The 11,544-nt window shown below is 39.5% G+C and overlaps 1 protein-coding gene across 1 annotated transcript in view; it reads left to right on the forward strand.

Annotated features, from left to right (window-relative positions):
* The first annotated feature begins 5,810 nt into the window (after positions 1-5,810).
* The window catches only part of LOC139415758 (low affinity immunoglobulin gamma Fc region receptor II-like), a 20,722-nt gene continuing 14,988 nt past the window's right edge, over positions 5,811-11,544 (forward strand). Inside the window, exons 1-3 of the mRNA XM_071163837.1 lie at positions 5,811-5,851; positions 8,568-8,612; positions 11,060-11,320. Coding sequence (XP_071019938.1) covers positions 5,827-5,851; positions 8,568-8,612; positions 11,060-11,320 — 331 coding nt within the window. The 5' untranslated portion in view covers positions 5,811-5,826. The remainder of the gene's footprint in view (positions 5,852-8,567; positions 8,613-11,059; positions 11,321-11,544) is intronic.

The raw sequence follows: 11,544 nt of genomic DNA on the forward strand, positions 1-11,544 counted from the left end.
AACTGTCCTTCTGTTGGTAGTAATGAAGCCTTTACAACTGATACTGTCAGCTGGTTCCAGTCAGTGGTGTCTGTATGTTCTCATGATAAACTGACTCTAACTCTGTTGATGGCGGTCAAGGCTGCAAAGATAAAGATAAGTCCGTTGGTGTGAAAAGGGAAGGAGGGAGAGAGATAAGAGAAAGGAGAAGTAAAGAGATGGACTGACAGGGTTGTGGTTATTCACCGCAGCTGAAGAGAGCATCTTTTTCCATCCACCATGACGTTCTGATGAACAGGGTCACTAGGTAAAGAGAGAGGAGAGAGAGATGAGTGAGGGACAGAGGAGCTGATCCAGTCTACTACAATGAAGACCTCCAACACCATGACGTTCTGATGAACAGGGTCACTAGGTAAAGAGAGAGGAGAGAGAGATGAGTGAGGGACAGAGAAGCTGATCCAGCCTACTACAATGAAGACTTCCAACACCACAGGAACAGTTATAGACCCCAACAGGTCTCAGTGTTTAATGTGTAGTTAGATACATTTATACACCCAACAGGTCTCGGTGTTTAATGTGTAGTTAGTTACATTTATACACCCCAACAGGTCTCAGTGTTTAATGTGTAGTTAGATACATTTATACACCCAACAGGTCTCAGTGTTTAATGTGTAGTTAGATATATTTATACACCCCAACAGGTCTCAGTGTTTAATGTGTAGTTAGATACATTTATACACCCCAACAGGTCTCATTGTTTAATGTGTAGTTAGATACATTTATACACCCCAACAGGTCTCAGTGTTTAATGTGTAGTTAGATACATTTATACACCCCAACAGGTCTCTGTGTTTAAAACTTGTTGGGGATAGGGGGCAGTATTTTCACTTTGGATGAATTGCATGCCCATAGTGAACTGCATCCTACTCTGTCCTAGATTGCTAATATATGCATATTATTATTATTACTATTGGATAGAAAACACTCTGAAGTTTCTAAAACTGTATGAATTATGTCTGTGAGTATAACAGAACTCATAGGGCAGACAATCTTCCAAACAAGAAGTGAAATTCTGAATGTCAAATCAAATCAAATCAAATTTTGTTTGTCACATACACATGGTTAGCAGATGTTAATGCGAGTGTAGCGAAATGCTTGTGCTTCTAGTTCCGACAATGCAGTAATAACCAACGAGTAATCTAGCTAACAATTCCAAAACTACTACCTTATACACATGAGATGAGTATGTAAACAAAGTAGCATAGTTTAAAGTGGCTAGTGATACATGTATTACATAAGGATACAGTCGATGATCTAGAGTACAGTATATACGTATGCATATGAGATGAATAATGTAGGGTATGTAAACATTATATTAAGTAGCATTGTTTAAAGTGGCTAGAGATATATTTTACATCAATTCCCATCAATTCCCATTATTAAAGTGGCTGGAGTTGAGTCAGTGTGTTGGCAGCAGCCACTCAATGTTAGTGGCTGTTTAACTTCTTGAGAATACTTGACACGCAGACGTCCCAAGTATGCCCCTGGAAATGCAAATGCGCTACGCTAAATGCTAAATGTACTCGTTACAACTCAATCTTTGATCAAAATTCACAAGCAGGGTATTGAATTAAAGCTACACTCGTTGTGAACCTAGCCAGCAAGTCAGATTTTTAAAATGCTTTTCGGCGAAAGCATCAGAAGCTATTATCTGATAGCATGCACCCCCCAAAATGCCAGCTCGACACGTAAACAACAGATTTTGCGATAGCCGGCGCTACCCAAAACGCAGAAATAAAATATAAAACATTCATTACCTTAGACGAGCTTCTTTTTTGGCACTCCTATATGCCCCATAAACATCACTATTGGGTCTTTTTTTCGTTTAAATCGGTCCATATATACCCAAAATAGCTTTGTATGGAAGTTGTGTCATTCAGAAAAAATCATCGTTTTTAAACGCTGCGTAATTTTTTAAAATTAAAAAAGTCGACGATAAACTTTCACAAAACACTTCGAAATCCTTTTGTAATCCAACTTTAGGTATTAGTAAACGTTTATAAGCTATCAAAATGATTACAGGGCGATGTCTCTTCAATAGGTCTTCACTTCAAAAACAATGCCATCTGATATCTCCCTCAACTGCATCCGGGTGAAGACTGGGAAAATGGAGTTCAGATAGAAGGATTTTCCAACAATTAATTCAATTGAAAATTAGGACAATGGCGCCATCGTGCGGAATTTGTATGAATTGCAGGCAGATTGCCATTAAATTCTGTTCTCTTTTAACAACTGGTGGAAGTGACTTATGGAAATTATTTTTTGCTTTCAGAGAGCAGTTTTTCTTGCGTTTTTCAATGAAACACACGATCTGTTATAGTCACAGCCATGATTTAACCAGTTTTATAAACTTCAGAGTGTTTTCTATCCACACATACTAATCATATGCATATACTATATTCCTGGCATGAGTAGCAGGACGCTGAAAAGTTGCGCGATTTTTAACAGAATTTTCGAAAAAGGAAGGGGTAGAAGTAAGAGGTTTTAAAGCAAATGGTCTGGCAAACAACCAACAGAAACCTGAAACACCATCCCCAACCTGGAACTGAGTGAGTCATCTTTAGTGTGAAGTCCAACCTGGAACTGAGTGAGTCATGTTTAGTCTGAAGTCCAACCTGGAACTGAGTGAGTCATGTTTAGTCTGAAGTCCATCCTGGAACTGAGTGAGTCATGTTTAGTCTAAAGTCCATACTGGAACTGAGTGAGTCATGTTTAGTCTGAAGTCCATCCTGGAACTGAGTGAGTCATGTTTAGTCTGAAGTCCATCCTGGAACTGAGTGAGTCATGTTTAGTCTGAAGTCCATCCTGGAACTGAGTGAGTCATGTTTAGTCTGAAGTCCAACCTGGAACTGAGTGAGTCATGTTTAGTCTGAAGTCCAACCTGGAACTGAGTGAGTCATGTTTAGTCTGAAGTCCAACCTGGAACTGAGTGAGTCATGTTTAGTCTGTAGTCCAACCTGGAACTGAGTGAGTCATGTTTAGTCTGAAGTCCATCCTGGAACTGAGTGAGTCATGTTTAGTCTGAAGTCCAACCTGGAACTGAGTGAGTCATGTTTAGTCTGAAGTCCAACCTGGAAGTGAGTGAGTCATGTTTAGTCTGTAGTCCAACCTGGAACTGAGTGAGTCATGTTTAGTCTAAAGTCCAACCTGGAACTGAGTGAGTCATGTTTAGTCTGAAGTCCAACCTGGAACTGAGTGAGTCATGTTTAGTCTGAAGTCCAACCTGGAACTGAGTGAGTCATGTTTAGTCTGAAGTCCAACCTGGAACTGAGTGAGTCATGTTTAGTCTGAAGTCCAACCTGGAACTGAGTGAGTCATGTTTAGTCTGAAGTCCAACCTGGAACTGAGTGAGTCATGTTTAGTCTGAAGTCCAAACTGGAACTGAGTGAGTCATGTTTAGTCTGAAGTCCAACCTGGAACTGAGTGAGTCATGTTTAGTCTGAAGTCCAACCTGGAACTGAGTGAGTCATGTTTAGTCTGAAGTCCAACCTGGAACTGAGTGAATCATGTTTAGTCTGAAGTCCAACCTGGAACTGAGTGAGTCATGTTTAGTCTGAAGTCCAACCTGGAACTGAGTGAGTCATGTTTAGTCTGAAGTCCAACCTGGAACTGAGTGAGTCATGTTTAGTCTGAAGTCCAACCTGGAACTGAGTGAGTCATGTTTAGTCTGAAGTCCAACCTGGAACTGAGTGAGTCATGTTTAGTCTGAAGTCCAACCTGGAACTGAGTGAGTCATGTTTAGTCTGAAGTCCAACCTGGAACTGAGTGAGTCATGTTTAGTCTGAAGTCCAACCTGGAACTGAGTGAGTCATGTTTAGTCTGAAGTCCATCCTGGAACTGAGTGAGTCATGTTTAGTCTGAAGTCCATCCTGGAACTGAGTGAGTCATGTTTAGTCTGAAGTCCAACCTGGAACTGAGTGAGTCATGTTTAGTCTGAAGTCCAACCTGGAAGTGAGTGAGTCCAGTCCAACCTGGAACTGAGTGAGTCATGTTTAGTCTGAAGTCCAACCTGGAACTGAGTGAGTCATGTTTAGTCTGAAGTCCAACCTGGAACTGAGTGAGTCATGTTTAGTCTGAAGTCCAACCTGGAACTGAGTGAGTCATGTTTAGTCTGAAGTCCAACCTGGAACTGAGTGAGTCATGTTTAGTCTGAAGTCCAACCTGGAACTGAGTGAGTCATGTTTAGTCTGAAGTCCAACCTGGAACTGAGTGAGTCATGTTTAGTCTGAAGTCCAAACTGGAACTGAGTGAGTCATGTTTAGTCTGAAGTCCAACCTGGAACTGAGTGAGTCATGTTTAGTCTGAAGTCCAACCTGGAACTGAGTGAGTCATGTTTAGTCTGAAGTCCAACCTGGAACTGAGTGAATCATGTTTAGTCTGAAGTCCAACCTGGAACTGAGTGAGTCATGTTTAGTCTGAAGTCCAACCTGGAACTGAGTGAGTCATGTTTAGTCTGAAGTCCAACCTTGAACTGAGTGAGTCATGTTTAATCTGAAGCTACTATTAAATCTTGAAGAAAATACATTACTATGATATATTTGACTTTATAAGGACTGAATGCTAAGTTAAGGCTACCAAGCTTGCTACAGTGGTTCTTCCAGTAAACGTTGTGCCGAACTGCAGCACACCTTGCGGGCTGCCTCAGAATTCTATAGCATGTTATTTAATTATTTAGTACGTTTTAAGTTCGTCAGCGTACACATCACAGACAAACTGAATTGGTCCACCCACACAGACAGCGTTGTGAAGAAGGCGCAGCAGCGCCTCTTCAACCTCAGGAGGCTGAAGAAATTCGGCTTGTCACCAAAAGCACTCACAAACTTCTAAAGATGCACAATCGAGAGCATCCTGTCGGGCTGTATCACCGCCTGGTACGGCAACTGCTCCGCCCACAACCGTAAGGAGGGTAGTGAGGTCTGCACAACGCATCACTAGGGGCAAACTACCTGCCCTCCAGGACACCTACACCACCCGATGTCACAGGAAGGCCATAAAGATCATCAAGGACAACTACCACCCGAGCCACTGCCTGTTCACCCCGCTATCGTCCAGAAGGCGAGGTCAGTACAGGTGCATCAAAGCTGGGACCGAGAGACTGAAAAACAGCTTCTATCTCAAGGCCATCAGACTGTTAAATCTTGGAAATAAGAATCTTTGGTTGTAGGAATACTTCCAGGTAGTTTTGTCCAAAATCAGGTTGTAGATTTGGAGTTTTGATTTGTAGTGAATGTTATACTATGGACGGTAGTATCCTATATATATCCTTGTGGAAAAATTCAAGTTTATCTAACTCTATCTTTTTGTTAAAAACATGCTGAAAATGTGTGAGCTCACATGCAGCTGTGTCTCTTTGTCTCCATCTCTTTCTCTATCTCTCTGTCGCACTCTCTCTCTCTCTCTCTCTCCCTCCCCACTCTCTTTCTGTATGTATCTATCTCCCTCACTCTCTCTTTCCCCTCTCTCCCCTGTCTCTCTGTATCTATCTATCTCCCTCACTCTCTCTTTCCCCTCTCTCCCCCCTCTCTCTGTATCTATCTATCAATTCAATGGGCTTTATTGGCATGGGAAAAACATGTTAACAAAGCAATTGAGGTAGATACAAAAGTGAAATAAACAATAAAGATGAACAGTAAACATTACACTCACAGAAGTTCCAAAAGAATAAAGCCATCTTTCTCTCTCCTTCTCAAGAGGAAGTGTAGATGGGTAGAGAGGAGAGGTGGGTGGGGGGATGGACAGGCTACAAGTCACTAGAGTTTAGATACAGTTAGTGATCGACACATTGAGATGGAACGAGCCTGTCTTCAACTCTGTGAGTTGAATATGATCTAAATGGTTTGATATATATGGGGTTCAATGTCTAGATATAATTTTTATATCTGTGTGGTTTAATATCTATAATGTTTAACATCTGTATAGTTTAATATCTATATGGTTTAATATCTATATTGTTTAATATCTTTATGGTTTAATATCTATATAGTTTAATATCTATATTGTTTAATATATGTATAGTTTAGTATCTGTATAGTTTCATATCTATATGGTTTAATATCTATATGGTTTAATATCTATATAGTTTAATATCTATATAGTTTAATATCTGTATAGTTTAGTATCTGTATAGTTTAATATCTATATGGTTTAATATCTGTATGGTTTAATATCTATATAGTTTAATATCTATATGGTTTAATATCTGTATGGTTTAATATCTATATAGTTTAATATCTATATTGTTTAATATATGTTTAGTTTAGTATCTGTATAGTTTCATATCTATATGGTTTAATATCTATATAGTTTAATATCTATATTGTTTAATATATGTATAGTTTAGTATCTGTATAGTTTCATATCTATATGGTTTAATATCTATATAGTTTAATATCTAATATCTGTATAGTTTAATATCTGTATAGTTTAATATCTATATTGTTTAATATATGTATAGTTTAGTATCTGTATAGTTTCATATCTATATGGTTTAATATCTATATAGTTTAATATCTAATATCTGTATAGTTTAATATCTGTATATTTTAATATCTATATAGTTTAATATCTAATATCTGTATAGTTTAATATCTGTATAGTTTAATATCTGTATAGTTTAATATCTATATAGTTTAATATCTGTATAGTTTAATATCTATATAGTTTAATATCTATATAGTTTAATATCTATATAGTTTAATATCTAATATCTATATAGTTTAATATCTGTATAGTTTAATATCTGTATGGTTTAATATCTATATAGTTTAATATCTGTATAGTTTAATATCTATATAGTTTAATATCTGTATAGTTTAATATCTATATGGTTTAATATCTGTATAGTTTAATATCTATATAGTTTAATATCTATATAGTTTAATATCTATATAGTTTAATATCTATATAGTTTAATATCTAATATCTATATAGTTTAATATCTGTATAGTTTAATATCTGTATAGTTTAATATCTATATGGTTTAATATCTATATAGTTTAATATCTATAACGTTCATTATCTATATGGTTTAATATCTATCTATCTATATATATATATATATATATATATAGTTTAATGTCTATATGGTTTAATATCTGTATGGTTTAATATCTGTATGGTTTGATATCTATATAGTTTAATATCTATGTGATTTAATATCTATATGGTTTTGGAGAGTCTATCCTCTCCGAGTTATAAGAAAGCTAAGGAAATACAATAATTTACCTTCAGACGAGTCCCTTGACACTTGTGGTGGTCGCAGAGTCTCCTCTTTCCATAGTGGGGTCATATTAGTATGTAGCTGAGAGTCTCCACTTTCCATAGTGGGGTCATATTAGTATGTAGCTGAGAGTCTCCACTTTCCATAGTGGGTCATATTAGTTTGTAGCTGAGTCTCCCCTTTCCATAGTGGGGTCATATTAGTTTGTAGCTGAGAGTCTCTCCTTTCCATACTGGGGTCATATTAGTTTGTAGCTGAGAGTCTCTTCTTTCCATAGTGGGGTCATATTAGTTTGTAGCTGAGAGTCTCCACTTTCCATAGTGGGGTCATATTAGTTTGTAATGAGAGTCTCCTCTTTCCATAGTGGGGTCATATTAGTTTGTAGCTGAGTCTCCTCTTTCCATAGTGGGGTCATTGTAGTTTGTAGCTGAGAGTCTCCCCTTTCCATAGTGGGGTCATATTAGTTTGAAGCTGAGTCTCCCCTTTCCATAGTGGGGTCATATTAGTTTGTAGCTGAGAGTCTCTCCTTTCCATAGTGGGTCATATTAGTTTGTAGCTGAGAGTCTCCTCTTTCCATAGTGGGGTCATATTAGTTTGTAGCTGAGAGTCTCCTCTTTCCATAGTGGGGTCATTGTAGTTTGTAGCTGAGAGTCTCTCCTTTCCATAGTGGGGTCATATTAGTTTGTAGCTGAGAGTCTCCCCTTTCCATAGTGGGGTCATATTAGTTTGTAGCCCAATCAGTTCTGACTGAAGAGCTGACTGACTTCAGATGAATCCCTTGACACTTTGGGGGTCGTAGAGCAAAATGCACTTTCCACTGCAGATGGAGTTCAACAGATTCTTACTAACTCTGACTACTAAGGAAATTGATATCTGTGGTCCAGCCCTGTGTTTCAGTGTTTCCATCATGTACCATAGTGATAGTTCTCTCTGTGTTTCAGTGTTTACATCATGTACCATAGTGATAGTTCGCTCTGTGTGTTTCAGTGTTAACATCATGTACCATAGTGATAGTTCTCTCTGTGTGTTTCAGTGTTAACATCATGTACCATAGTGATAGTTCTCTCTGTGTGTTTCAGTGTTTCCATCATGTACCATAGTGATAGTTCTCTCTGTGTGTTTCAGTGTTTCCATCATGTACCATAGTGATAGTTCTCTCTGTGTGTTTCAGTGTTTCCATCATGTACCATAGTGATAGTTCTCTCTGTGTGTTTCAGTGTTTCCATCATGTACCATAGTGATAGTTCTCTCTGTGTGTTTCAGTGTTTCCATCATGTACCATAGTGATAGTTCTCTCTGTGTGTTTCAGTGCTGTTGAGTACACTGGTATACTGTAGCCTCGGACAAGGTGGAGGTGAGTACATTTCTCTATATTCATCACCTGTTCTATAATAGTAACATTTCTCTATATTCATCACCTGTTCTATAATAGTAACAGTGATCTATATTCATCACCTGTTCTATAATAGTAACAGTGATCTATATTCATCACCTGTTCTATAAGAGTATCATGTCTTCCTGTCTCGTCATTGGTTGTGACTTCATGTCAGTCTCCAGTCCTTATTCTCTTAGTAAAGAAGGTTCCATAATGGATCTCCACCTGTTCTAGCTGCTCTCACCTGCAACTCATCAAAGAAAATGTAACTTTTTGACTATCACTCCAACCCTGTGGGGAGTTTTACTAATCAGGTCTGCAGAATCTTAGATTCCATACTACAATAGGACAGTCTGACACCAACTGGCTCTCCCTCCCTCCCTCCCTCCCTCCCTCCCTGTCTCCCTCCCTGTCTCCCTCCCTGTCTCCCTCCCTCCCTGTCTCCCTCCCTGTCTCTCTGTTTCCCTGTCTCCCTCCCTGTCTCCCTCCCTATCTCCCTCCCTATCTCCCTCCCTATCTCCCTCCCTGTCTCTCTGTCTGGAGATGGATCTACTGTCTCTATTATATTATGACAGACCAGCTAGATCTACTGTCTCTATTATATTATGACAGACCAGCTAGATCTACTGTTTCTATTATATTATGACAGACCAGCTAGATCTACTGTCTCTACATTTTCATCAAACAAAATGCAGATTTTCTGCTGAACAGGTTGTTTAAGAATTGCTTCAAATGATATATATTTTTACATCTTTATTATATTTCAGGAGATAAATACCTCTGAGTCATATTTGGAGAAGGAAGTCCTGCTCAGTCTCTAGTCAAGCATTTCTCTGACCCTCCATGTTGTTCTATGATGTCCTGCACACTTATATAAAACGGTTCCAAAAGGTTTCTTGTCTGTCTGGTTTGGTTCCAGGTAGAACCCTTTTTGGTTCCAGGTAGAACCCTTTTTGGTTCCAGGTAGAACCCTTTTTGGTTCCAGGTAGAACCCTTTTTGGTTCCAGGTAGAACCCTTTTTGGTTCCAGGTAGAACCCTTTTTGGTTCCAGGTAGAACCCTTTTTGGTTCCAGGTAGAACCCTTTTTGGTTCCAGGTAGAACCCTTTTTGGTTCCAGGTAGAACCCTTTTTGGTTCCAGGTAGAACCCTCTGTGGAAATGAAATTCCTTTTTGGAAATCTAAATTGTCCCAATAATTACAGAGAACACCACATATACCATAATATCTACCCTAAACTACCTCCTATCTACCCCACACTAACCTTACCTACCCCACACTAACCCTACCAACCCCACACTAACCCGACCTACCCCAAACTAACCTTAAAGAGCCCACACTAACCCTACCTACCCCACACTAACCCGACTTACCCCACACTAACCCGACCTACCCTACACTAACCCGACCTATCCTACAATAACCCTACCTACCCCTACACTAACCCTACCTACCCCACACTAACCCTACCTACCCTAAACTAACCCTACCTATCCTACACTAACCCTACCTACCCCTACACTAACCCTACCTACCCCACACTAACCCTACCTACCCTAAACTAACCCTACCTACCCTACACTAACCCTACCTACCCCTACACTAACAATACCTACCCCTACACTAACCCTACCTACCCTACACTAACCCTACCTACCCTACACTAACCCTACCTACCCTACACTAACCCTACCTACCCTACACTAACCCTACCTACCCCTACACTAACCCTACCTAACCCTACACTAACCCTACCTACCCCTACACTAACCCTACCTACCCTACACTAAACCTACCTACCCCTACACTAAACCTACCTACCCCTACATTAACCCTACCTACCCCTACACTAACCCTATCTTCCCTACACTAAACCTACCTACCCCTACACTAGCCCTACCTACCCCTACACTAACCCTACCTACCCTACACTAAACCTACCTACCCTACACTAAACCTACCTACCCCTACACTAAACCTACCTAGCCCTACACTAACCCTACCTACCCTACACTAACCCTACCTACCCTACACTAAACCTGCCTACACTAACCCTACCTACCCTACACTAAACCTACCTACCCTACACTAAACCTACCTACCCCTACACTAAACCTACCTACCCCTACACTAACCCTACCTACCCTACACTAACCCTACCTACCCTACACTAAACCTACCTACCCTACACTAAACCTACCTACCCCTACACTAACAATACCTAAACTTAGTTATTACTGACAGAGATGTCAGTCCTTATTCTGTATATTGGGCTGGCAGGTATCCTACCCTCATCACTAAGTTAAACAGCTAGAGAATAGCCTCTCTGCTGTGTTTCAGTATCTCTGTTAGAGTATTTAATAATTTACTTTAGACAACGAAACTCTCTCTCTCTCTCTCCCTCTCTTTCTTTGATCTCTCACTTCCAGCCTCTCTGAGTGTCAGTCCTGACAGATCTCAGTTCTTTGAATTTGAGTCTGTCTCTCTGAGCTGTGCGGTTCAGGGGAAATCTGCTGGATGGAGAGTGAAGAGATCCATAGTCTCTGGGGAGCGTTCAGATTGTGGAAGAAAATGGGGAAAACCAGAAGGATCTTCATGCAACGTGTCACTAATAAAATCATACAGTGGAGTGTACTGGTGTGAGTCTGTGTCTGGAGAACACAGCAACTCTGTCAACATCACAGTACCTGGTATGTCCCCAAACACCATCTACTAACATTATAGTGTTTAGTGGTTCATCTGGTTTCAGATAGCTGATGTTATATTTATATATGATGTTTATATATTATATACAGCTGGAGCTGTGATCCTGGAGAGACCTGTTTATATATTATATACAGCTGGAGCTGTGATCCTGGAGAGACCTGTTTATAAATTATGTTTATATATTATATACAGCTGGAGCTGTGATCCT

The sequence above is a fragment of the Oncorhynchus clarkii genome, chromosome 9 (genome assembly GCF_045791955.1).
Source record: "Oncorhynchus clarkii lewisi isolate Uvic-CL-2024 chromosome 9, UVic_Ocla_1.0, whole genome shotgun sequence".
In the NCBI taxonomy this organism is placed as follows: Eukaryota; Metazoa; Chordata; class Actinopteri; order Salmoniformes; family Salmonidae; genus Oncorhynchus; species Oncorhynchus clarkii.